Here is a 21,706-nt window from a genome sequence, read left to right as displayed (position 1 = left end):
GGCTTGGCTACTTACCAGCTTTGTAACCGTAGGTATATTCATCCCCTTTTTCTGTATGTGTTTCCTGTGACTAATAATAGTATAATCACATAGATTGTTGTGATTATTAAATATGCATTAATCACATAAAAAAGTCTCTAGCGCATTAGGGTAAGTAATCAAGGACCACACAGTACGGGGATAAATGTTTAACGGAGTCAATATTGGAGGTGGCAGGTGGAAAGGGGGTGGTCAAAGCAAGATTTCCTTATAAAGTAACCGTAGGAGATGCCTGGGTGGCTCAGAGTTTGGGCGCCTGCCTTCAGCTCAGGTCGTTATCCCGGGATCTGGGATCGAGTCCCTCTTCGAGCCTGCTTCTCCTTCTGCCTGTGTCTCTCATGAATAAATAAAGAACTCTTAAAATATATATATATTATTAAAAAAATAAAGCTAATGGGGGGGGGGTCCAGTCTCAGGATTGGGAATTAACCAATCCCACATAAGAGGCAGGATGTCACAAGCAGGGGGACTGGTAGGTGCAAAGGCCTAGAAGAGCAGGGCCTGCTTGCAATATGCAAAAGTTAACAGCAAGAGGTAGGGGATGAACCAGCGACTGGGCGAGGACAAGTGCTTACTGTCATTCTCACTTCACTGAGAGGGCTTTAAACAAACAACAGCGAAAACGGAGGAAACCCGACTACTAGCTTTTAAATTTCGTCCTCAGTGACTGGGGTGTCGTGGAGAACGTTCAAGCAGGGAGGTGACGACAGGATCAGATCATCGTGTTCTGCAAAGATGCCTTTGGCAGCGGGGTGGAGGATGGCTCAACTCCCCAGAGAGGATGAGCGGGTCAAAGAGCGCGCACGTCGCTCTGGCTCCCCCGCAACACCGCCAAGTAACATTCCGATTGGTTGCGCTCAGTTACTCCATGGAGACCCGCCCGTGGGCTTCGGGCCGCACCACTCGTCTTCCCCACCGCCGCCGGGCGTCCAGCTGGCGCGGGGTGTAGGTGGGGTCGCCTCCGGGTCCGTCCCTCCGACTCACCGCCCATCCCCGCCCCCGCCTGGGCCAGGCAGCGCGGCCAGACCCGTGCTTTTTTTTTTTTTTTTTTTTTTTTTTAATTTTTATTTGCTTATGATAGTCACAGAGAGAGAGAGAGAGAGGCAGAGACACAGGCAGAGGGAGAAGTCAGGCTCCATGCACCGGGAGCCCGACGTGGGATTCGATCCCGGGTCTCCAGGATCGCGCCCTGGGCCAAAGGCAGGCGCCAAACCGCTGCGCCACCCAGGGATCCCAAAAAGGTGCACTTTTTATGATTCAAAGTTATTTGACGAGGGTGGACGGAGTGGTTCGTTTACTTTTTTTAAGCTCTCCATGTTACCCGGTATTATAACAGAAGACCACTGGCTCGACCCGGCTGGCCTAGGCCTGTTGTGTGCTGGACCTGACTTACAATGAGACACTCAGCAATTAACCATCTACCTTCCAGCCCAGGGCATGATCCTGGAGTCTCAGGATCGAGTCCCACAACGGGGTCCCTGCATGCTGCAGGGCCTGCTGTTCCTTCTACCTAGGTCTTTGCCTCTTCTCTCTCTCTTATGAATAAATACACAAAATCTTAAAAACTGCGAGAAGCTGCTTTCTAAAATTTTTTTTTTTTCATTTATGATAGTCACAGAGAGAGAGGCGCAGAGACACAGGCAGAGGGAGAAGCAGGCTCCATGCACCGGGAGCCCGATGTGGGACTCGATCCCGGGTCTCCAGATCGCGCCCTGGGCCAAAGGCAGGCGCTAAACCGCTGCGCCACCCAGGGATCCCCAGGCCCGTGCTTTTTGGCTCTCGGAGGCACCAGTCCACGCCCGTCGCCACGTGACCCAAACAGATCCGGGCACTTCCGCTTCCCCTCGGCGTTTTTCCCGTCCGTGTCCGCTGAGGGTCCAGAGCCGGGTAAGTGAGGGGGCGGCCGGCCGGGGCGTCGGGGGGCGGGGCTGCGCGCGGGCCGGGGCACCCCGCCTGAGCCCTGTGTCCCTACGCCCTCCTTGTCGCCCTGCCTCAGGTCCGCGCGGAGGCGGCGGTGGCGGCGCCATGGCGGAGCTGACGGCTCTAGAGAGTCTCATCGAGATGGGCTTCCCCAGGGGACGCGCGTAAGGGAGCCCCCGAACCCTGGCCCGCGGGGATCGCGGACCTGTCTGGCCTTGCCCCCAGCCTGGCCTCAGGCTCCACGCCCCGCCTGACCAGCACCATGGCTCGCGGGCGCTATTCACGGTGTTTCTGCCCCCAGGGAGAAGGCTCTGGCCCTCACAGGGAACCAGGGCATCGAGGCTGCAATGGACTGGTGAGCGCTCAGACCGGGTGGCGGGGGACTGGGGGACTGTCGGGAGAGGCACCGTCAGGGATAACCTCCCTCCCGACTTTCCCTGCCAGGTTGATGGAGCACGAAGATGAACCAGATGTAGACGAGCCGCTGCCGACGCCCCTTGGACGTGCCCTGGGACGGGAACCCACCGTCTCGGAACAAAGTGGCCCTGAAGGTCCTGACTGAGGGACACGGTGTGATTATTCAAGAGAGTTCGAGGAGGATGAATGGGCAATAATAGTGATTGTTTGTTTGTAGGAACTGGCTCTACTGGCGGAGAAGGCAAACCCGTTTTGAGTGAAGAGGAGAGGCAGGAACAGACCAAGAGGTATATAGCAAGGAACAGTGTCACGTTTCTGAGGGTCACCTTCCACCTGTGCACAGTACACAAGTCTTGATCAAAGAACCTAGAACTGGGACCCTGGGTGGCGCAGCGGTTTGGCGCCTGCCTTTGGCCCAGGGCGCGATCCTGGAGGCCCAGGATCAAATCCCACGTCGGGCTCCCGGTGCATGGAGCCTGCTTCTCCCTCTGCCTGTGTCTCTGCCTCTCTCTCTCTCTCTCTCTCTCTCTGTGACTATCATAAATAAATAAAAATTAAAAAAAAAAAAAGAACCTAGAACTTTCCGCCTTCCCTTTGTCCTTCTTTGGTAGTTTCCTTTTTGTTTCTTTCATCTCTCCTCAGACACATGTGTCCGTATTTCATTTTGAGTCCCTGTTGCAAACTCACCTTCTTGATCTGTGTCCATTTCTTTTTTGAGCTTTTTCTTTTCTGCAACACAGGATGTTGGAGCTGGTGGCCCAGAAGCAGCGGGAACGTGAAGAAAGAGAGGAGCGCGAGGCTTTGGAACGGGAACGGCAGCGCAGGAAACAAGGGCAAGAGTTGTCAGCGGCTCGGCAGCGGCTGCAAGAAGATGAGATGCGCCGGGCTGCTGAGGAGCGGAGGAGGGAAAAGGCTGAAGAGTTAGCAGCCAGGTCTGGGTGATGGGGATGGTAGCTAACAGATGAGCTGGGAAGCTAGGTTTGCTTTGTCAACGTCTGTCCTACTTTCTTCCTGTCTGCATTCCAGACAGAGAGTCCGAGAAAAGATTGAAAGAGACAAAGCAGAGAGAGCTAAGAAGGTAGGTGACTGGGAAGACATTGAGGGTAATGAAGTACATGGGCTAGTAAAAGAATCTCCTTTCCTAGCTTCAGAGGGAAAGATGGCCATTCGATGTTCCTGGTAAGAATGGGTGGGGACCTGATCAATGCTTTCTTTGTCCTCCAGTATGGTGGTAATGTGGGCTCTCGGCCGTCTCCACCAACAGAGCCAGGGCCGGTTCCGTCCTCTCCCAGCCAGGAGCCTCCCTCCAAGCGGGAGTATGACCAGTGTCGCATACAGGTATTGATTGTAATTCCTGTCTTGCTTCTGGGATTCCTTCATTGGCCTATACAACACCTGGCTCAGTGCTTTTTTTCAGTTGGTTCCCTTTGCCAAAGCTCTACCTTTTTTGTTTTAAAGATTTTTTTTTTTTTAATTTTTATTTATTTATGATAGTCACACAGAGAGAGAGAGAGAGGCAGAGACACAGGCAGAGGGAGAAGTCAGGCTCCATGCACCGGGAGCCCGATGTGGGATTCGATCCCGGGTCTCCAGGATCGCGCCCTGGGCCAAAGGCAGGCACTAAACCGCTGCGCCACCCAGGGATCCCGGTCATGTTTTCATTTGGCTTATCACACTGTTTGCATGGTGTGATATTTATGTAGATATTTTTGTATGTTCTTATCCTTGTCTTTGTTTTTTTTGTTTGTTTTTTTTAATTTTTTTTATTATTTATTTATTCATTCAGAGAGAGCGAAGAGAGAGGCAGAGACAAAGGCAGAGGGAGAAGCAGGCTCCATGCAGGAAGCCTGATGTGGGACTCAATCCCAGGTCTCCAGGATCACACCCTGGGCTGCAGGTGGTGCTAAACCGCTGTGCCACCGGGGCTGCCCTTATCCTTGTCTTTGTTTTTTTTTGTTGTTTTTTTTTTTTTTTCCTTGTCTTTGTTAAAACGTGAGGGAGTTGCAGCCTCTCTTCAATGCTTAGTAAAGCAGACAATAAGTGGTGGTTCATCGGGCTGTTTTTATTTATTTATTTATTTAGATTTTATTCATTTATGAGAGACAGAGAGAGAGAGGGAGAGAAAGAGACAGAGACAAAGGCAGAGGGAGAAGCAGGCTTCACGCACGGAGCCTGATGTGGGACTCAATCCCAGGACTCCAGGATCACGCCCCGGGCCGAAGGCATGCGCTAAACTGCTGAGCCACCCAGGGATCCCCATCATCAGGGTGATTTTTTTTTTTTTTTTAATTTATTTATGATAGTCACAGAGAGAGAGAGAGAGAGGCAGAGACATAGGCAGAGGGAGAAGCAGGCTCCATGCACCGGGAGCCTGATGTGGGATTCGATCCCGGGTCTCCAGGATCGCGCCCTGGGCCAAAGGCAGGCGCCAAACCACTGCGCCACCCAGGGATCCCATCATCAGGGTGATTGATTGATTGATTGATTGATTTTTAAGATCTTATTTATTCATGAGAGACAGAGAGAGAGAGGCAGAGACACAGGCAGAGGGAGAAGCAGGTTCCCTGTGGAGAGCCCGATGCGAGACTCCATCCCAAAGGCAGCGCTAAACTGCTGAGCCACCTCAGTTCTCAAAGAGGAAGAAGAGGAAGCAGAAGCCAACCTTGCAGCTCTTATTTGGGTACCTCACTCAGTTCTGACACCCCCTGTACTATATTTCTCACTTGCCCTTCAGGTCAGGCTGCCAGATGGGACCTCACTGACCCAGACGTTCCGGGCACGGGAACAGCTGGCCGCTGTGAGGCTCTATGTGGAGCTCCACCGTGGAGAAGAGCCTGGGGGAGACCAGGACCCTGTGCAGTTGCTCAGTGGCTTTCCCCGGCGGGCCTTCTCAGAGGCTGACATGGAACGGCCTCTGCAGGAGCTGGGTATGACACTTGGGAACAGAAACAGGACATGGGGGAGGGGGAGAAGGGTATGCCCAAGAAAGGAAGGAATGCCAGAAGACTTTGTGGAGACGGTGTGCGGCCAGAAATCTTGGGGGGCAAAAAGCCAGAGATCTTTGTGGTCAAAGCTATTTTCTTCCATCTTCAGGACTTGTGCCTTCTGCTGTTCTTATTGTGGCCAAGAAATGTCCCAGCTGAGAGGCCTTTATCCCACCATCTCTCTCTGACCTCTTCATCTTTGATAAAGCACTGACATCTCCTTCCTAATAAATAGACCCTGAGTTCTCTATGTGCCTGACTCTTTCCTGAATGGCTGGGAGGGCCAAAACTGAAACAGGAAGAAGCCAAAGGGAAGGCATTTAGGATAGACCTCATTTTTTAAAATCTCAAGTTTCTAACAAACTTGATTCCAATCTCTGGGTCTTTTTACTTGCTTGGGAGGTTGAGAGGGGAGATTGTTAGGGATGGGGGGAGTACAATGGGTAGCACTTTTTGCTCCTATAGGTAAGGCAGTGCATAGGCCTGAAATCCTTACTCATGTGCTCTGACTTTGGGAGTGGGGTGGGGGGCATCCTCCACCTGTGCCTGCCTTGACTTTTGGAAGCCAGCCTACTTGCTACTTTAGTAAAATAAGTATGATAGTATCTGTTAATTTGGATTGTTGTAGGTGTTATATAATGCTGATATAGGGAGCATTAGCATAGTGCCCAGCACCTAGTAAGTTCCCAATAAATATTAGCTACTAAAAGGGTAATTTCTTTCTTTTTTTTTTTTTTTAAAGATTTTATTTATTTATTCATGAGAGACACACAGAGAGGCCGAGACACAGGCAGAGGGAGAAGCAGGCTCCATGCAGGGAGCCTGACGTGAGACTCAATCCCAGGTCTCCAGGATCAGGCCCTGGGCTGAGGGTGGCGCTAAACTGCTGAGCCACCCGGGCTGCCTGGTATTTTTTTTTTTTAAGATTTTATTTATTTATTCATAAGAGACACAGAAACCTAGGTAGAGGGAGAATCAGGGTCCTTGTGGGGAGCCTGATGCAGGACTTGACCAGGACCCCTGGACCTGAGCCAAAGGCAGACCCTCAACCACTGAGCCACCCAGGTGCCCTGGGTAATTTTTGTTGTTTAATGCGGCTATTCACAAATGGCCAGAGCAGCATTGCAGTGACCTTTATACCGCATTTCCTCTTCACTAAAAGTACTGAGTACTTAATATGCACTAGTTTTAACTGCTGTATATGTATTAACTGAGATAAGAAGGCACTTACCTGGGGGACACCACAGGGCGTTTGGGGCGTTGGCGTCGGGGCGAGCTCTGCACCCCTTGTCATGAAGTCAGACGGGGTGCTCAGGGGATCCTGCGTGACTTCTTGGGTGCTGTGGGTTTTGCAGTTGCCCATTTCCGAAATTTCATGATAGATACAGGGCCAGGACTGTGTTCTGTCGTTTCCTACATCATCTGTGCTTTTTCGGTATAGCACATGCTGGACATCCAGATATTTACATCAAACCACAAAGCACATGGCTTGCTGAAACCAACACAGGTAACTGACAGTGGAACTTGGACACACCTGGGGAGCCTGACTCTAGGACTCAGGCTCTCAACCTCCAAGCTCCTTCATCATGGCCCCTCACTGCTGCTGACCACATCACTCCCTCAAAGAGCTGCTAACCTTTTCCCTCTCATTCATGGGCTAGGGAAAGAGGCCACAATTAAACCAAAGATCACACTTAACAAATGTGTTTGGCTTAGCGCTTCACAACATCTAACCACTGAAAACAGCATCAATGCTCCCATGTGGGTTTACAGCTCAGTGTTACCAAGCTATATTTAGTATTCTGGCTTTATTATAATAAAAACAGGCTTTGGGTTTTGTTTTCTTTTTTCTTCTTCAGTTGAAATCTTGCTTGGAACCACAGGCAAGATTTTGAAATAGACAACAGTGGGGCACCTCAGTGGTTTAGTTGGTTATGGGTGTTGCTCTTGTTTTTGGCTTAGGCGGTTTCTGAGTTGGGAGATCCAGCCCCTGCCCCAAACTGCACTCAGCAGGGAGTCTGCTTAGGGCTCCCTCCACCCTGTCCACCAGAGTCTCTAATTTTTTTGTGTGAGAAAGAGAGCACAAGCAGTCAGTGGGGAGGAACAGAGGGAGAAGCAGACTCCCCACTGAGCAGAGAGCCCATGGTGAGACTTGATCCCAGAACCCCAAGATCATAATGAGCCACCCGAGTGCCCCAGGGTCTCTTAAATCTTTTAAAAAAAGTAGACAATGGGGTGAATTGGTTCATTTGGAAGTGGGTTGTGACCCAAATGCCAGCTTTATCTCATTCCTTCAGTGGCATCTACAAGACCCCATGACTGAATTCAGAGATTGTGAACTACTACAGTCAAATCCTTTAAGGGGAAACCCTCCCCTACATTTATTGAAAGGCTGCTCTGTGCCAAGCAGTGCACTTTACATTTCCAAGTTAATCTTTTTACAACAGCCGTCAAGATAATTGTCACCTTTAATGGAACAGGACTGAGGCTTAAGGAAGTTTTTGTGACATACAAGACTAATCAAAATCTGACTCAAAGCAGGCTTTCACTCCTAGCAAATTGGCCTCCATCACTTCAACAGCCCCAGAAAACATCACGGCACATGTTAAATGCTAGCAGCCCCACTCCTACCTCACTCAAAGGACAGGAAACCCAAAGTGTCCTTTATGGGCAGGTATTGTTACAAGATTTTCCAAGAGAGTTTTGATTTCAAGAATGTCACTTGGTGGCACGGGTCTGCCAGGCTCCGGGCGCCGGCGCTCGGAGACCTGGGCAGGTCCTCTGCCTTATAAAAAAAAAAAAAAGAAAAAAAAGAATGTCACTTGGTTATCACCAAAAGTACACTAGCAGAGCACATGACCTGACTAGTGTTTCTGAACATGTCGCTACGAGGCAGGTGGGAGCCTTGGTCACCAGTGTCCCCAGCACGGACCCCCAGGACACGAGACATTTATAAACGTCAGACCCCAGGGCTCACTGTCCAGACGGAGGAACGTGATTTATTGGTTCCTTCAGTTCGCCACATCCGACGCCCCAGGCCGGGCCGTAGGACGTGCAAGCGCGGTCAGAGCAGCGTCGGGGGCGGAGGAGGGACGCGCTCACCCCGCGGCGGCTCCCAGGACTCAGTCCGGACTCCCCGCGGGGCCTGCGGAGAAAGGTCGCGTCGGACTCGTGCGCGGGAGAAGTCTCACGCCGACCTCCCGCCGCCGCCAACCATCCAGTTCTTCCTCCGAGCCACGTTTTCCTGCGTGGCCGCTGCCTCCTGCAGAGTGGCCAGCACTAATTCTTTGGTCCTGGCCGCCTCGTCCCTGCGCCGGGGGTCCTGCTCGGGCATCTCCTGCGGAGAGGAAGGGAGGTTCGCAGTGCTCACCACTGCCATGCCCCAGCCCCGGCTCTCCGCCCGCCCAGTGCACCTCGCACCCGACCCGCTCCCACCTTCAGCATCGCCTGCTTCTGCTGCTCTCCCGGGCTCACGAGGACAAAGAGTGCGGAGCCCACGCCAGCCCCCGCTCCCAGAAGGGCCCCCACGATCAGCGATCTGCGCAAGGTCTCCATGGCCCGCGCGCCCAGCGGAGCACCCCCTGCGGCCTCCCGCGGCCTAGGAGGCGTCTCACCGCCCCCGCGCAGGCTAGAGCGGCCTGCGGGGACGACCATAGAGCGGGTGGGGCTAGAGAGGGCGACCCGCGCCACGCCTAGACTGCAGCGCCGGGACCTTAGACTGGGTTTAGCGGCGAAGGTTGAGTGTGGCGGGGGCGTTGGCGTCGGGGCGAGCTCTGCACCCCTTGTCATGAAGTCAGACGGGGGGCTCAGGGATCCTGCGTGACTTCTTGGGTGCTGTGGGTTTTGCAGTTGCCCATTTCCGAAATTTCATGATAGATACAGGGCCAGGACTGTGTTCTGTCGTTTCCTACATCATCTGTGCTTTTTCGGTATAGCACGTGCTGGACATCCAGATATTTACATCAATCTACTGACCCCCTCCAAATCCTCTCAAATTCTTAAAAAAAAAAAAAAAAAAAAAAAAAAAAAGTTATTTGGGACGCCTGGGTGGTTCTGCTCAGGTCATGATCCCGGGATCCGGAATCGGGCTCCCTGCATGGAGCCTGCTTCTCCCTCTGCCTGTGTCTCTGCCTCTCTCTCTCTATGTCTATCATGAATGAATAAATAAATCTTTTAAAAAATGTTATTTAAATTCAATTTGCCAACATACAGTATAATACTCAGTGCTCATTTCATCATGCCCCCTTAGTGCCCGTCACCCAATTACCCCATCCGCCCTCCCGCACCTCCCCTTCTGGAACCTTTTGTTTCCCAGAATTAGGAGTCTCTCATGGTTTGTCTTCCTCTCTAACTTTTCCCCACCGTTTCCCCCCCTTTCACTATTATATTCCACATGAGTGAAACCATATAATTAATTGTCTTTCTCTGACTTATTTCACTCAGCGTGACACCCTCCAGTTCCATACATCTTGATGTAAATGGTAGGTATTCGTCCTTTTTTTTTTTTTTTAAGACTTTTACTTATTTTTGTGAGACAGATCACAAGCATGAGCAAAGGGGAGAGGTAGAGGGAGAAACAGGCTCCCTGCTCAGCAGGGAGCCCAATGTGGGACTCAATCCTAGGGCCCTGGGATCATGACCTGAGGTGAAGGCAGATGCTTAACCAACTGAGCCACCCAGGCGCCCCTAGTCTTACTCCTTTCTGATGGCTGAGTAATATTCCAGTGTATATATATATACCATATCTCCTTTATCCGGTCATCTGTTGAAGGACATCGTGGCTCCTTCCACAGTTTGGCTCTTGTGTACATTGCTGCTGTGAATATTGGGGTGCAGATGCCCCTTTGTTCACTACATCTGTATTTTAGGGGTAAATACCCAGTAGTACAACTGCTATCCCCTCAATTTCTGAACAAAAACTCAAAGCCAAGTGTGCTGGATGAGTAAAAGGTATATTTATATATACATATATTTTTTAAATATTTTATTTTTAAGTTACCTCAACACCCAATGTGGGGCTTGAACTCACAACCCCAAGATCAAGAGTCATAGGCTCCACTATTGGAGCTAGCCAGGCATCCTTATTTTACTTGTTAAATAAAGGTGTTGAAAGTTTGTTGGGGGTACCTGGGTGGCTCAGTCGGTTAAGCATCTGCCTTTCTTTTTTTTTAAGATTTTATTTATTTATTCATGAGAAACACACAGAGAGAGAGGCAGAGACACCAGCAGAGGGAGAAGCAGGCTCCATGCAGGGAGCCCGATGCAGGACTGGCTGCGGGACTGGCTGAGGGACTGGCTGAAGGACTGGCTGCGGGACCTGATTCCGGGTCCTCAGGATCATGCCCTGGGCTGAAGGCAGCGCTAAACTGCTGAGCCATGGGGCCTGCCCAGAATCTGCCTTTGGTCCAGGTCATGATCTCAGGCTCCTGGAGTGGAGCCCCCTATCCGGTTCCCTGCTGAAGGAGTTGGCTTCTCCCTCTCCTTCTGCCTCTCCCCACTGCTTGTACTCTCTCTCTAATAAATAAAGTCTTAAAACAAAACAAAACAAAACAAAACAGGGCGCCTGGGTGGCTCAGTGGTTGAGTATCTGCCTTTGGCTCAGGGCATAATCTTGGGGTCCGTGGATTGAATACATCAGGCTCCTTGTGAGGAGCCTGCTTCTCCCTCTGCCTATGTCTCTGCCTCTCTGTGTGTGTCTCTCATGAATAAATAAATAAAATCTTTTTTTTAAAAAGTAAATTTGTTGTTTTTCTCATCATGGTATGAGATCATGGTACTCTCACCCCCACCCCCCAGTGAAAACTCTGGGTTTGGATAACATACTGAATTCTAGTTTGGAGAAGAAAGTACCTTTTAGTTCTGTGACTCTGGGCAAGTCATTTAAGTTCTTTGTGCCATCAGATGCCCGTGCATTGAAAAATAGGTCTAGGGATCCCTGGGTGGCTCAGAGGTTTGGCACCTGCCTTTGGCCCAGGGCATGATCCTGGAGTCTCGGGATCGAGTCCCGCATCGGGCTCCCTGCATGGAGCCTGCTTCTCTCTCTGCCTGTGTCTTTGCCTCTCTCTCTGTGTCTGTCATGAATAAATAAATAAAATCTTAAAAAAAAAAAAAAAAAGGAAAACAGGTCTAATGACAGTATCTATCTCATAGTTCTAGGATAATTACATGAGTTCATACATAATTAAATTAGTTTCTGGCATATAGCTAATACCATATAAATATTCGTTAAATATGACACAAAGACGGCACCCCGGGTGGCTCAGCAGTTTAGCACCACCTTTGACCCACCTTCGATCCTGGCTCTCCAGGATCAAGTCCCACGTTGGGCTTCCTGTATGAAGCCTGCTTCTCCGTGTGTGTGTGTGTGTGTGTGTGTGTGTGTGTGTGTGTGTGTGTGATGAATAAATAAATAAAATCTTAAAAAAAAAAAGACACAAAGAAGCATGTCAAATTAGAAGACCCAGTAAGGAATCAGGAATTCCCAAGTTTGTTAGCAGAATTCTTCAGTCACAGGGCTTTAAGCCAGATGCCCTGTTGGCTCCTACCCCTCCTGCCTTTCCTGGTGTCACCGGGGTGTGGGGTGACACAAAGCTCCTATTCCACCTGTTGGGATTTTCCCCTCTCTGGAAGGCCCATAATCTCCTTGCTTGTCATTGTCTTCTCAGAAGTGATTAAGGGGCCAGGCTCTAAAGATTAAAAGAGCCGCCTGTGGAGTGTACTGAGTAGGGTACTCCACTTTGAGTTCTCTAAGAATTAGCACCCATGGCCCTTGTGCCAAGGAACAGTGAGGATGAGCCTTGGCCTACAGACAGCCCAGGCTCCTCCCAACACCCAGAAAGTCCTAGGCTGACCAATCCTCTGTGGATGGACAGAGGAGAAATTGTTAGGGTTGAAGATCACCAGGATGTTCAGGTTAGGACTCCCTCACCCTGTTGTCCTGCTGCTGGCTCATCCTCCGACTTGGTCAAGCGCCCTGCTATCCTGATTCAGGATTTTGTCTCTCAAAAGGCCCGCCTGCCCTCCATTGTGGTAGAAGCCTCTGAGGTGAGTGAAGACAGCGGGGAGTTTGATTGGCCACGTGAAGAGTTGCTGCTGCTCACTGATGAGGAAGAGGAGGCTGAGGTCTTCTTCCAGGACCAAAGTGAAGAGCCAGGTAAGGGAGGCAGCAGCTTCAGTGGAGCTGTTGTGACCTGAATGTTCTGGGCAGGACTGAAATGGAAACCTGTGTTGGGTCGCACTAAGCAATATAGGCACACAGTAGGTGCTGAGTGTAGTGGGAGAAAACATAGAGGTGGAGAGAACAGTCAAGGTGTCTGGCAAAGTTGAATTTTAGAGGGAAGTTCTGATGTCAGATGGGGAGGTCTTTTAAAAAAACTTTTATTTAAATTCGATTTGCCAACATACAGTAGAACACCCAGTGCTCATCACGTCACGTGCCCGCCTTAAGGCCGGCCACTCAGTTATGGGTGATGCCTTTTAATTAAGTACTTTTATTTTTTATTTATTCATGAGAGACAGAGAGGCAGAGACACAGGCAGAGGGAGAAGCAGGCTCCCTGCGGGGAGCCCTATGTGGTTCTCGGTCCCAGAACCTCAGGATCACAACCTGAGCCCAAGACAGACGCTCAACCATTGAGCCATGCAGGCGTCCCCAATTTTTTTATTAGAAAAAAAATTACACAAATTTGTTTCATCTTTTAAAGTCAATAGACCAGGAATACCTTTCACTCTTCAACTCCTCTCTCCCCCAGGCTGGACATGGAGCCCATTGGACCCCAGATCTCCCTTACGAAGCTTTAACCCAGAATTCAGCTGGGGGCAGGAACAGGGAGAACCAGAGGTCTCCTGGATTCCTGAGGACATGGAGTATCAGGAAGCCTCCAACCCTTGTTCTCTTTGGAACCCAGCAGCAGGCTCCCATGTTTGTAGAAGCTGCTTTGTGGAATACTCACATCTGCTTCCCAGGAGATTTGAGGGTAAGAACCATTCTGTCCTCAATATTTCAGCCAGGTTTGTTATAAGGCATTTCTATTGGCCCTTTCAATCTTCCCTCTTTTAAAGCTGAGTTCAAGAGGATTAGAAGTGAGGTCAGCGGCTCACACAAATCAGTCAATACTGGGATTTGGATTAAGAACTCCTCTATTAAAAAACTCCTCAAACAGGGGCATCTGGGTCACTCAGTTGATTAAGCACCCAACTCTTGGTTTCGGCTCAGGTCATGATCTTGGGGTCTTGGGATCAAGCCCTGCATCAGGCTCTGTGCTGGGTGGGCTTGGAGTCTGCTTGGGATTCCCCCTCGACCTCTTCCCCACACCTCTAAAATAAACCAAAAAAAAAAAAAAAAAACCCTCAAAAAACCCCACAAAACTCCCGTTTTATGTTTTATTTTTTAATTTTTTAAAAGTGAAAGCTTTTAAGATGTTATTTATTTATTCGTGACACACACACACACACACACACAGAGGCAGAGACACGGGCAGAGGGAGAAGCAGGCTCCATGCAGGGAGCCTCACGTGGGACTTGATCGGGGTCTCCAGGATCACGCCCTGGGCTGAAGGCGGCGCTAAACCGCTGAGCCACCCGGGCTGACCTTTATTTTTTATTTGTAAAGATTTTATTTATTCACGAGACAGAGAGATAGAGACATAGACAGAGGGAGAAGCAGGCTCTTCCCAGGGAGCCCGATGTGGGACTCTATTCCCCGGATGGCAATCACGCCCTGAGCCAAAGCCACACGCTCAACCACTGAGCCACCCAGGTGTCCCAATACTCCTGTTTTTAGAAGGTCCAGTTCCTTGGGGCTGGGGAATGTGCCTAGCATCTACTCTTATTGGCACTCCTCTTGTGCCTGGCCTTGCTAAATGCTCCAGGTTCTGCCTATCATTATATGCAATCCCCTTATTCCAGGTATAATTCCTACCTTGCTGCCAATGTGCAAACTGGGACACAGAAACATTCAATGCTATGCAGAGACCAGGCTCGCTTCCCAGTCATCTTACAACGCTGAAAAACTATCCACCTCTCTCCCTCACCCAACAGTAATTCAGGCCAGACTGAAGTCTTTAATGAGAGCCTTGAACCAAGTAAGCAAAGTAGGTGATGCCCCCAAAAGGGCCTAGCTCCTGCACCATCACAGTACAGCCTGGGAACCCTTGTTCTAGGCAGGGCACTCGCACATCAGGGTCCTCATCTGAGAACTGAATCAGGGTCCCCTGGGGGCTTAGGACCCTGAGGCACTCTGACAGAAGCTGGTAAGCCCCAGGCCAACCCCCTCGGGCAACAGCATCCCAGGTGCCCTTATCCAGGACTAGCTGGAAGGAGCCTGAGGAAGCCACCGACTCCAGGTTCTGGGCATCAGCCTGGACGAAGCGGAGTTGAGAGGCAGGGTGCCCAGGGCACAGGGGCTTTCGATCTTGGCCACCTTCCAGCAGACTCTTCATGTGGGCCACAGCCACAGGAGAGAGGTCCACCCCCAGGACGTCCACGGGATGTGGGCACCTGGTGTAGAGGCCTGTACACAGACTGGAGGTCCCACAGCCCACGTCCAACACCCGCAATGGGCATGCAGCCCGGGACTCCTTCAGCAGCGGCAGCAGGAACCCCTGGGCTTCCTCATACCCAAAAAACCAATCGAAGGTGGGGACGCTGCCTGCTCGGGTATCGGGATGGAGCTTATCCCGGAGGCGACGGTCGGCCGGGCAACTGCCAGCCAGGGAGCCTGTGGACACGAGTGGAGTACCTGTGTCACCCAGCGCCTAAGTTCCATGCAACTGTTGCAAAAACGGCACAACGTACCCTGGGGTCTTAAGAATCACGGTTTCAGGTACTAGACTCCCAGGTCTCTAAGAACCCTCCCCTCCCGCTGTCTACCTTCCCTACCCGCCAAAGCGCGGCGCGCCCCAGCCGCCAGGGTCGCCACGTGGAGGGTTCGGCGCAGCGCTGCCATGTGGAGATCCCGGCAAGGTCGGCCAGAGAACCTTCGCGAAATGTCGCCACCACTTCCTCAGGAGCCTGAGGTCCAAGAGAAAAGCAGCAAATTCCGCTTCGTGCAATAACGCGTACTGCCTTCCTCACAAAGACCTCGGAAAAAGGAGCGTGGACACACACCTCCTAGGGCACGAACCGCCTTTATTGTTTGCAACCGGAAGTGAAAGAGAAGACGCTGCAGTTCAAGCTCCGGGGGCGGCTCCGAAGACCTGAAATCAAAGGAGAAGGCGTGAGCGCCCCAGGGAGGAGTCTGCGGAACCCAACCCGGCGCCGCCGCGCTCCTCGGAGCCAGTGTCCCGGCGCTTGAGGATAGAACCAGCGGACTGGAAGCCGCGGGCACCGAAGACATGACGCCGAGGGGGCCGGAGCCCTTTCCTTCTGCCTCCGTACATTACGGGGACCGGGACTGCACACCCGGCCCCCGCCAAGAACAGGAGGGTGCGCCGGCCTCGCCCAACACCCCCGCCTCGGAGCCGAGCTTCGCAAACCACCCTCGGACCTGATCTGCCGCCGTCGCTGGAAGGAAGCGTAAAGGCGCCGCGTCCCCTTATATAGCCTCAACGCCCCCGAGCTACGATTGGCTCGCGGAGGCCGGGGGCGGGGCCACGTCGACGCTGCGCGGAGGCAAAACGCGGTCTCGGAGCCACGTTCGCCGCGCGCCATGGGGCCTCCCGGGGGGAAGATCAACCGGCCCCGAACGGTGACTGTGTGGAGCGTGACTTTGTTTCTCCGAGCGTCCTGCAGCCCTCATCGCTGCGGAGATGGGATCTGTGGGCTGGACTCCGGGTGCGGGGTCTCGGGTCGCGCGGTGCGCGGCATCGTCTGATTAGCATCTTCCTCCCCCTTAGGAGCTGAAGAAGAAGCTGTTCAAGCGCCGGCGGGTGTTGAACCGGGAGAGGCGACTGAAGCATCGGGTAGTCGGGGCTGTGATAGACGAAGGGCTGATCACGCGGCACCACTTGAAGAAGCGGGCGTGAGTGCCGGACCCTCTTGGCTTTGCCCCTCCCCGCCGGGCTCCTCGGCAAGGATTCCTCTGCGTCCCTCTGTGTGCACTGACGGGGCGTTTGTCGGGGCGTTTGTCGGGGCGTTTGTCAGCTGTGCTTTCGCCTGCACCCCGCTAGCCTAGCACCTCGCACGGTACCTGTAGTTCACAACCTCTCCGCCTCCTGGACGTCCCCCACTAAGAATTATGTAAGAACTGTCCACTCACCCACCTCCGCAGGTAACATGGTGCATTCACATTTTTTTTTTTTTTTTTTAAGATTTTATGTATCTAACAGAGAGCACAAGCAAGGGGAGCAGCGGACAGAGACAGAGAGGGAGAAGGAGAAGCAGCCTTCCCGTGCAGGAACTCCATCCCAGGAACCCGGGATCATGACCTGAGCCCAAGGCAGACGCTTAATTTACTGAGTCACCCAGGGGCCCCTTCACATTAGATTTTTGTAAATAAAATTTTTTTTTTTTAAATTTAGTCTTGAGAGACACAGAGAGAGAGAGAGGCAGAGACACAGCCAGAGGGAGAAGCAGGCTCCATGCAGGGAGTCCCAATGTGGGACTCGATCCCACGCCCTGGACTAAAGGCAGGCACTAAACCGCTGGGCCACCTGGTCTGCCCTAGATTTTTATAAATAAATTTAAAGCACATACATGGGGCAGCCCTGGTGGTTCAGCGGGTTTAGCGGCGCCTTTAGTCCAGGGCGTGATCCCGGAGACCGGGGATCCTGTCCCACATCAGGCTCCCTGCATGGAGCCTGCTTCTCCCTCTGCTTGTGTCTCTGCATCTCTTTCTCTCTCTTTGTCTCTGAATAAATAAATAAGATGTTTAAAAAAAAAATAAAGCACACACATGAGTATGTACGAACTCAATTTACAGAAGAGCGCCTAATGGGATTTTGCATGTTTCAAAGCCCCCTGAGCCTTGGGGAAGAGTTCCCATCCCATCCTTTCATTGACTTCTTCATTGTAAATATTTACAGTTTGGGATATAATAAGTATATTTGGTCTTTGTCCGTGGTTCCTAGCACAGAGCTTCTAAAACCCTTAGAATTTCCTGAGTGATAGGAGTGTCATGTATGGCCTAAGGACCCCCTTTTGAGCACGCCTAAGGTTTATACTAATAACTTAGGGTGGAGCTGATCTCCTGAAAGACCAGGTGGTGAGAGCGTTGTAGATTTAAACTCCACCTACTTAGGAAGATTAAGTTCTATAAGAACTCTTGAATAGTAGAGATTTGATGAGCTTCCTGGTTAGTGAACAGGTGGAGGTTTGGGGAAAGTGGCACACCTGGAGAGAGCGTGGAAGCTCAGTGCCCCTTCCCCATACCTTACCCCTATGCATCCCTTCCATCTGGCTGTTCCTGAATTGCATCCTTTTACAATAACTAAGTAAATGCAAGTAAATGTTTCCCTGAGTTCTGTGAGCTGTTCTAGCAAATTATTGAGTCTGAGAAGGGGATCGTGAGAACCTTGGTTTATAGCTGATCATTCAGAAACAAAATATCTGAAGTGGGGGGGCAGTCTTGTGAAACAGCGCCCTCAACCCGTGGGATCTGATCCAGGTAGATTGTGTCAGAACTGAGTTAAATGTGTAGGATTCTCAGTCGGTGTCCACCAAATTTGAGAATGCCTTGATGTGGGGAAAAACCCACACCTTTCTGGTGTCAGAAGTATTGAAAATAGGGGCACCTGGCTGGCTCAGTTGGTAGAGCATGTGACTCTTGATTTCAGGGTTGTGAGTTCAAGCCTCATGTTGGATATGGAGCCTACTTAAAAAAAAAGTATTAAAAATAGAGGAGAGGGATGCTTGGGTGGGTGGCTCAGTGGTTGAGCGTCTGCCTTTGGCTCAGAGTGTGGTGCCGGGGTCCTGGGGTCGAGTCTTGCATCAGGCTCCCTATAGGGAGCCTGCTTCTCCCTCTGCCCACGTCTGCCTCTCTCTGTGTCTCTCATGAATAAACAAATAAAATCTTAAAAAAAAAAAAGAAAAGTAACTTTCCCTTACAAGTTCTGGCACATACCAAATTTTGACATTGAATGTTAAGTACTTTATATATGTGTGGGAGTGGTATTAAGTATGTAAATGGCTAAGTGTTGGAGAGATTTAACTCACTACCTCAGAGCCCAGGTTTTCAAAGTCTTTTTACTTGAATCCAAAGACCTTTTCGATAGACAGAACCAACTGACGCTGGTTCAGGAAATCTTTACTCCTACTGACCCTTCAGGTCCAGTGCACGTGCCAACATTACTCTGTCTGGGAAGAAGCGCAGAAAGCTCCTCCAGCAGATCCGGCTGGCCCAGAAAGAGAAAGCAGCCATGGAAGGTAAGGCCAGGGCATAAAGGTGGGGTCAGGGAGCAGCCTGGATTCCTTGGGGTTCTTTAATACTTTCCCTTTCCTTTTTCTCAGTGGAAGCCCCAACAAGGCCAGTCAGGACTAGTGGACCACAGCCCAAACGGCAAAAGAAGACAAAAGCACCCCAGGATATAGACATGGAGGACCTTGGAGATGAGAGGGGAATCTCTCACCCCTTCCACTAGAAGATTCTCAGCTGGAGCCAGAAAGACTCTAGTTGTTCAGAGGACTTTGGAGAAGGCATTGCCCCTTTTCATTCTCCCCAGACTCCTCTTCCTTCATGGCCTAGTGACCTGTCATGGAGGGATATGTTAAGAGGAAGAGAGTGGTGAAGAAAGACTGGAGAACGGGGCCCCCTTGCAGTCAGCTCCACTTGTAATAAAGTTCTAGAGTTCTCTTTGAGATGTGTGGTTTAATGTGGGAGCCTGAAAGGGACTTGGGAAGGGGTCTGTGGGTGTGGAAACAAGATAGAAAGTAAAACCCATGGCGCTAGGGCAGTCCGGGTGGCTCAGCGGTTTAGCGCCACCTTTGGCCCATGGCGTGGTCCAGGAGACCCGGGATCAAGTCCCATATCGAGCTCCCTGCATGGATCCTGCTTCTCTCTCTGCCTGTGTCTCTGTGCCTCTCTCCTTCTCTCTCTCTCTCCTTGTGTGTGTCTCTCATGAATGAATAAATAAGTAAAATTAAAAAAAAAAAAAAAAACCAAACCCATGGCGCTTACTTGAGCAAGGGCAATAAGAAGGCAGCCTCTGTGATGATCCTGTCTACCTAGTGACACTCCCAACTCTCCACTTCTGACAACAATACAGATTATTGTAGAAATGGCAGAGGAGATAAAGTCCTGATACCAGCCCTGCCACTCACTGCCTCTGTGACCAGAGGGGGCAAGTTACTTTATTTATTTATTTATTTATTTATTTATTTATTTATTTATGATTTGAGAGAGAGCACAAGTGGGGCGGGGGTGCAGAGGGAGAAGCAGAAGCAGACACCCCACTGAGCAGGGAGCCCGAAGAGGGGCTGCATCCCAGCGCCCCAAGATCATGACCTGAGCTGAAGGCAGACACAGCTGCCTGAGGTGCCCAGGTACCCCAGGAAAAAGTCACTTTATGTCATGTTTGTATCTGCTTCCTTTGTTGGATTTTATATATATACATCACTTTTAAAAAATATTTATTTGGGATGCCTGGGTGGCTCAGCAGTTGAGTGCCTGCCTTTGGCCCAGGGCCTGATCCTGGAGTCCCAGGATCGAGTCCCACATTGGACTCCCTGTATGGAGTCTGCTTCTCTCTGTATGTCTCTGACTCTCTCTCTCTGTATCTTTCATGGATAAATAATTAAAATCTTAACAAATAAATAAGAGGTTTATTTAGGGATGCCCGGATGGCTCAGCAGTTGAGTGTCTTTGGCTCAGGGTGGGATCTTGGGGTTCCAGGATTGAGTTCCACATTGGGCTCCCTGTGAGGAGCCTGCTTCCCCTCTGCCTAGGTTTCTGCCTCTCTCTCATGAATAACAAAATCGTAAAAAAAAAAAAAGTTTATTTATTTTAGAAAGAGTGAACTGTGTAGGGAGCGTGTATCAGGAGAGGAAAAGGGAAAGCTGACTCCCTGCTAAGTGCAGAGCCCTACCTGCCAGCTCATCTCATAACCCTGATTTTAGCCCTGAGATCAAGACCTGAGCAGAAACCAGGGGTCCAGCACTTAACCAACTGAGCTACCCAGGCACCCCTGCTGAATTCTATTTTTAATTAATTTTTAAAAAGATTTTACTTATGAGAGATAGAGCCAGCCAGGCATCCCAGGATTATATTTTTAATAAAATGAAGATTGAGCATAACTTTTCCCATTTAATATTCAGAACTTCTGTTGGGAGCCAGAGCTGGGGTGTTTAATTAAAGTGAACAGCTGGGATCCCTGGGTGGTGCAGCGGTTTGGCGCCTGCCTTTGGCCCAGGGCACGATCCTGGAGACCCGGGATTGAATCCCACGTCGGGCTCCTGGTGCATGGAGCCTGCTTCTCCCTCTGCCTGTGTCTCTGCCTCTCTCTCTCTCTGTGTGACTATCATAAATAAATAAAAATTAAAAAAATATATAAAAAAATAAAAATAAAAAACTTTCTTTAAGAAAAAAAAAGTGAAAAGCTGCCTGTGTGGAGGTGTGTTCAACAGAGGAAAGCATAATCTTTCTGCTCTGTTTAATCACTACTGGCTTCCTGGAGGAGGGAGGATTTGGGCTCAGTGTCATACCTCCCCAGCCAACTTCCTATTTTGAATTTCAAACTTCCAATAAAATTAAGAAGTTAGTTACAATGAACCTTTATATATATACTCTACTTAGATTTACCAATTTTTAACATTTTCTTACACTCATTTCATCTCTGCACTTGTAAATATGTGTGTATCTTTTTTTTTTTTTTTTTTTTGGAGATTTTATTTATTTATTCACGAGAGACACAGAGACAGAGAGGCAGAGACACAGGCAGAGGGAGAAGCAGGCTCCATCCAGGGAGCCTGTCGTGGGATTCGATCTGGAGTCTTTAGGATCACGCCCTGGACTGAAGGTGGTGCTAAACCTCTGAGCCTCCCGGGCTGTCCTGTGTCTTTGTTGTTGTTGACTCATGTGAAAATTAATTGCAGATGAGATTTTACCCTTAAGAACATTCTTTTATGTAGCCAAACTACTATTGTCACACCTAACATATTTAACGTTGACTATTGGGGATGCCTGGGTGGCTCAGCGGTTGAGCATCTGACTTTGGCCCAGGGGGTGATCCCAGAGTCCCGGGATGGAGTCCCACATCGGGCTCCCTGCATGGAACCTGCTTGTCTCTCTCTCATTGCTGTAGAACTTACCTGGTTTAAAAATCTTTTACAGGTCAAAAGTTGAGGTTCTGAGGTGGATACCCTTTTGAGGCAATCCTAGGAGCAGAAATTGTCTCTATTGTTCTAGAACAGATCTTGCTAGTAAGTGGCATGCCTGGGTGGCTCAGTGGTTGAGCGTCTGCCTTTGGCCCAGGG

At 50.4% G+C, this 21,706-nt stretch overlaps 4 protein-coding genes and 1 non-coding gene across 6 annotated transcripts; 2 read left to right on the top strand and 3 right to left on the bottom strand.

Annotated features, from left to right (window-relative positions):
• The first annotated feature begins 1,774 nt into the window (after window positions 1-1,774).
• On the top strand, window positions 1,775-5,610 carry UBXN1 (UBX domain protein 1). The gene is made up of 10 exons (XM_077862022.1): window positions 1,775-1,926; window positions 2,036-2,123; window positions 2,261-2,314; window positions 2,404-2,510; window positions 2,594-2,663; window positions 3,117-3,308; window positions 3,403-3,454; window positions 3,601-3,714; window positions 5,111-5,303; window positions 5,470-5,610. Exons 2-10 carry the CDS (start codon window positions 2,065-2,067, stop codon window positions 5,517-5,519), a joined length of 891 nt encoding a protein of 296 aa, XP_077718148.1. The 5' UTR covers window positions 1,775-1,926; window positions 2,036-2,064; the 3' UTR covers window positions 5,520-5,610.
• Window positions 5,611-7,713: 2,103 nt separating this feature from the next.
• UQCC3 (ubiquinol-cytochrome c reductase complex assembly factor 3) lies at window positions 7,714-8,996 on the bottom strand. The gene is made up of 2 exons (XM_077862027.1): window positions 8,796-8,996; window positions 7,714-8,697 (listed from the first exon to the last, which is right to left on the bottom strand). The coding sequence occupies exons 1-2, from the start codon at window positions 8,913-8,915 to the stop codon at window positions 8,548-8,550; spliced, it is 270 nt and encodes an 89-aa protein (XP_077718153.1). The 5' UTR covers window positions 8,916-8,996; the 3' UTR covers window positions 7,714-8,547.
• A 5,405-nt stretch (window positions 8,997-14,401) lies between these two features.
• CSKMT (citrate synthase lysine methyltransferase) lies at window positions 14,402-15,975 on the bottom strand. Of its 2 annotated transcripts, XM_077862024.1 has the most exons (4): window positions 15,846-15,975; window positions 15,467-15,555; window positions 15,230-15,370; window positions 14,402-15,077 (listed from the first exon to the last, which is right to left on the bottom strand). In XM_077862024.1, the coding sequence occupies exons 3-4, from the start codon at window positions 15,303-15,305 to the stop codon at window positions 14,422-14,424; spliced, it is 732 nt and encodes a 243-aa protein (XP_077718150.1). In that variant the 5' UTR covers window positions 15,306-15,370; window positions 15,467-15,555; window positions 15,846-15,975; the 3' UTR covers window positions 14,402-14,421. The 2 variants fall into 2 exon arrangements, with proteins under 2 accessions (XP_077718150.1, XP_077718151.1); XM_077862025.1 differs by having other exon boundaries at window positions 15,239-15,879.
• On the bottom strand, window positions 15,636-15,784 carry LOC144293513 (small nucleolar RNA SNORA57). Its single transcript, XR_013360734.1, has one exon. It is a non-coding gene; the product is annotated as a small nucleolar RNA SNORA57 (small nucleolar RNA).
• C21H11orf98 (chromosome 21 C11orf98 homolog) lies at window positions 15,913-19,093 on the top strand. Its single transcript, XM_077862028.1, has 4 exons — window positions 15,913-16,046; window positions 16,195-16,319; window positions 18,564-18,661; window positions 18,746-19,093. Exons 1-4 carry the CDS (start codon window positions 16,008-16,010, stop codon window positions 18,874-18,876), a joined length of 393 nt encoding a protein of 130 aa, XP_077718154.1. The 5' UTR covers window positions 15,913-16,007; the 3' UTR covers window positions 18,877-19,093.
• Window positions 19,094-21,706: the final 2,613 nt, after the last annotated feature.

This window comes from Canis aureus, chromosome 21, assembly GCF_053574225.1.
Source record: "Canis aureus isolate CA01 chromosome 21, VMU_Caureus_v.1.0, whole genome shotgun sequence".
Classification (NCBI taxonomy): domain Eukaryota; kingdom Metazoa; phylum Chordata; class Mammalia; order Carnivora; family Canidae; genus Canis; species Canis aureus.
Note: the sequence above shows the minus strand (reverse complement) of the source record. Positions and strands in the feature narration are given on the sequence as shown.

Excerpts from the sequence above, each read along its gene's own strand:
- C21H11orf98 (XM_077862028.1), top strand. The coding sequence starts at position 16,008 with ATGGGGCCTCCCGGGGGGAAGATCAACCGGCCCCGAACG. Across the intron at positions 16,320-18,563 it reads CACCACTTGAAGAAGCGGGC|GTCCAGTGCACGTGCCAACA; the intron begins GTGAGTGCCGGA and ends CTGACCCTTCAG. Across the intron at positions 18,662-18,745 it reads AGAGAAAGCAGCCATGGAAG|TGGAAGCCCCAACAAGGCCA; the intron begins GTAAGGCCAGGG and ends CCTTTTTCTCAG.
- UQCC3 (XM_077862027.1), bottom strand. The coding sequence starts at position 8,915 with ATGGAGACCTTGCGCAGATCGCTGATCGTGGGGGCCCTTCTGGGAGCG. Across the intron at positions 8,698-8,795 it reads AGAAGCAGGCGATGCTGAAG|GAGATGCCCGAGCAGGACCC; the intron begins GTGGGAGCGGGT and ends TCCTCTCCGCAG.
- CSKMT (XM_077862024.1), bottom strand. The coding sequence starts at position 15,305 with ATGGCAGCGCTGCGCCGAACCCTCCACGTGGCGACCCTGGCGGCTGGG. Across the intron at positions 15,078-15,229 it reads CGCTTTGGCGGGTAGGGAAG|GCTCCCTGGCTGGCAGTTGC; the intron begins GTAGACAGCGGG and ends TCGTGTCCACAG.
- UBXN1 (XM_077862022.1), top strand. The coding sequence starts at position 2,065 with ATGGCGGAGCTGACGGCTCTAGAGAGTCTCATCGAGATGGGCTTCCCC. Across the intron at positions 2,124-2,260 it reads GGCTTCCCCAGGGGACGCGC|GGAGAAGGCTCTGGCCCTCA; the intron begins GTAAGGGAGCCC and ends TTCTGCCCCCAG. Across the intron at positions 2,664-3,116 it reads AGGCAGGAACAGACCAAGAG|GATGTTGGAGCTGGTGGCCC; the intron begins GTATATAGCAAG and ends TCTGCAACACAG.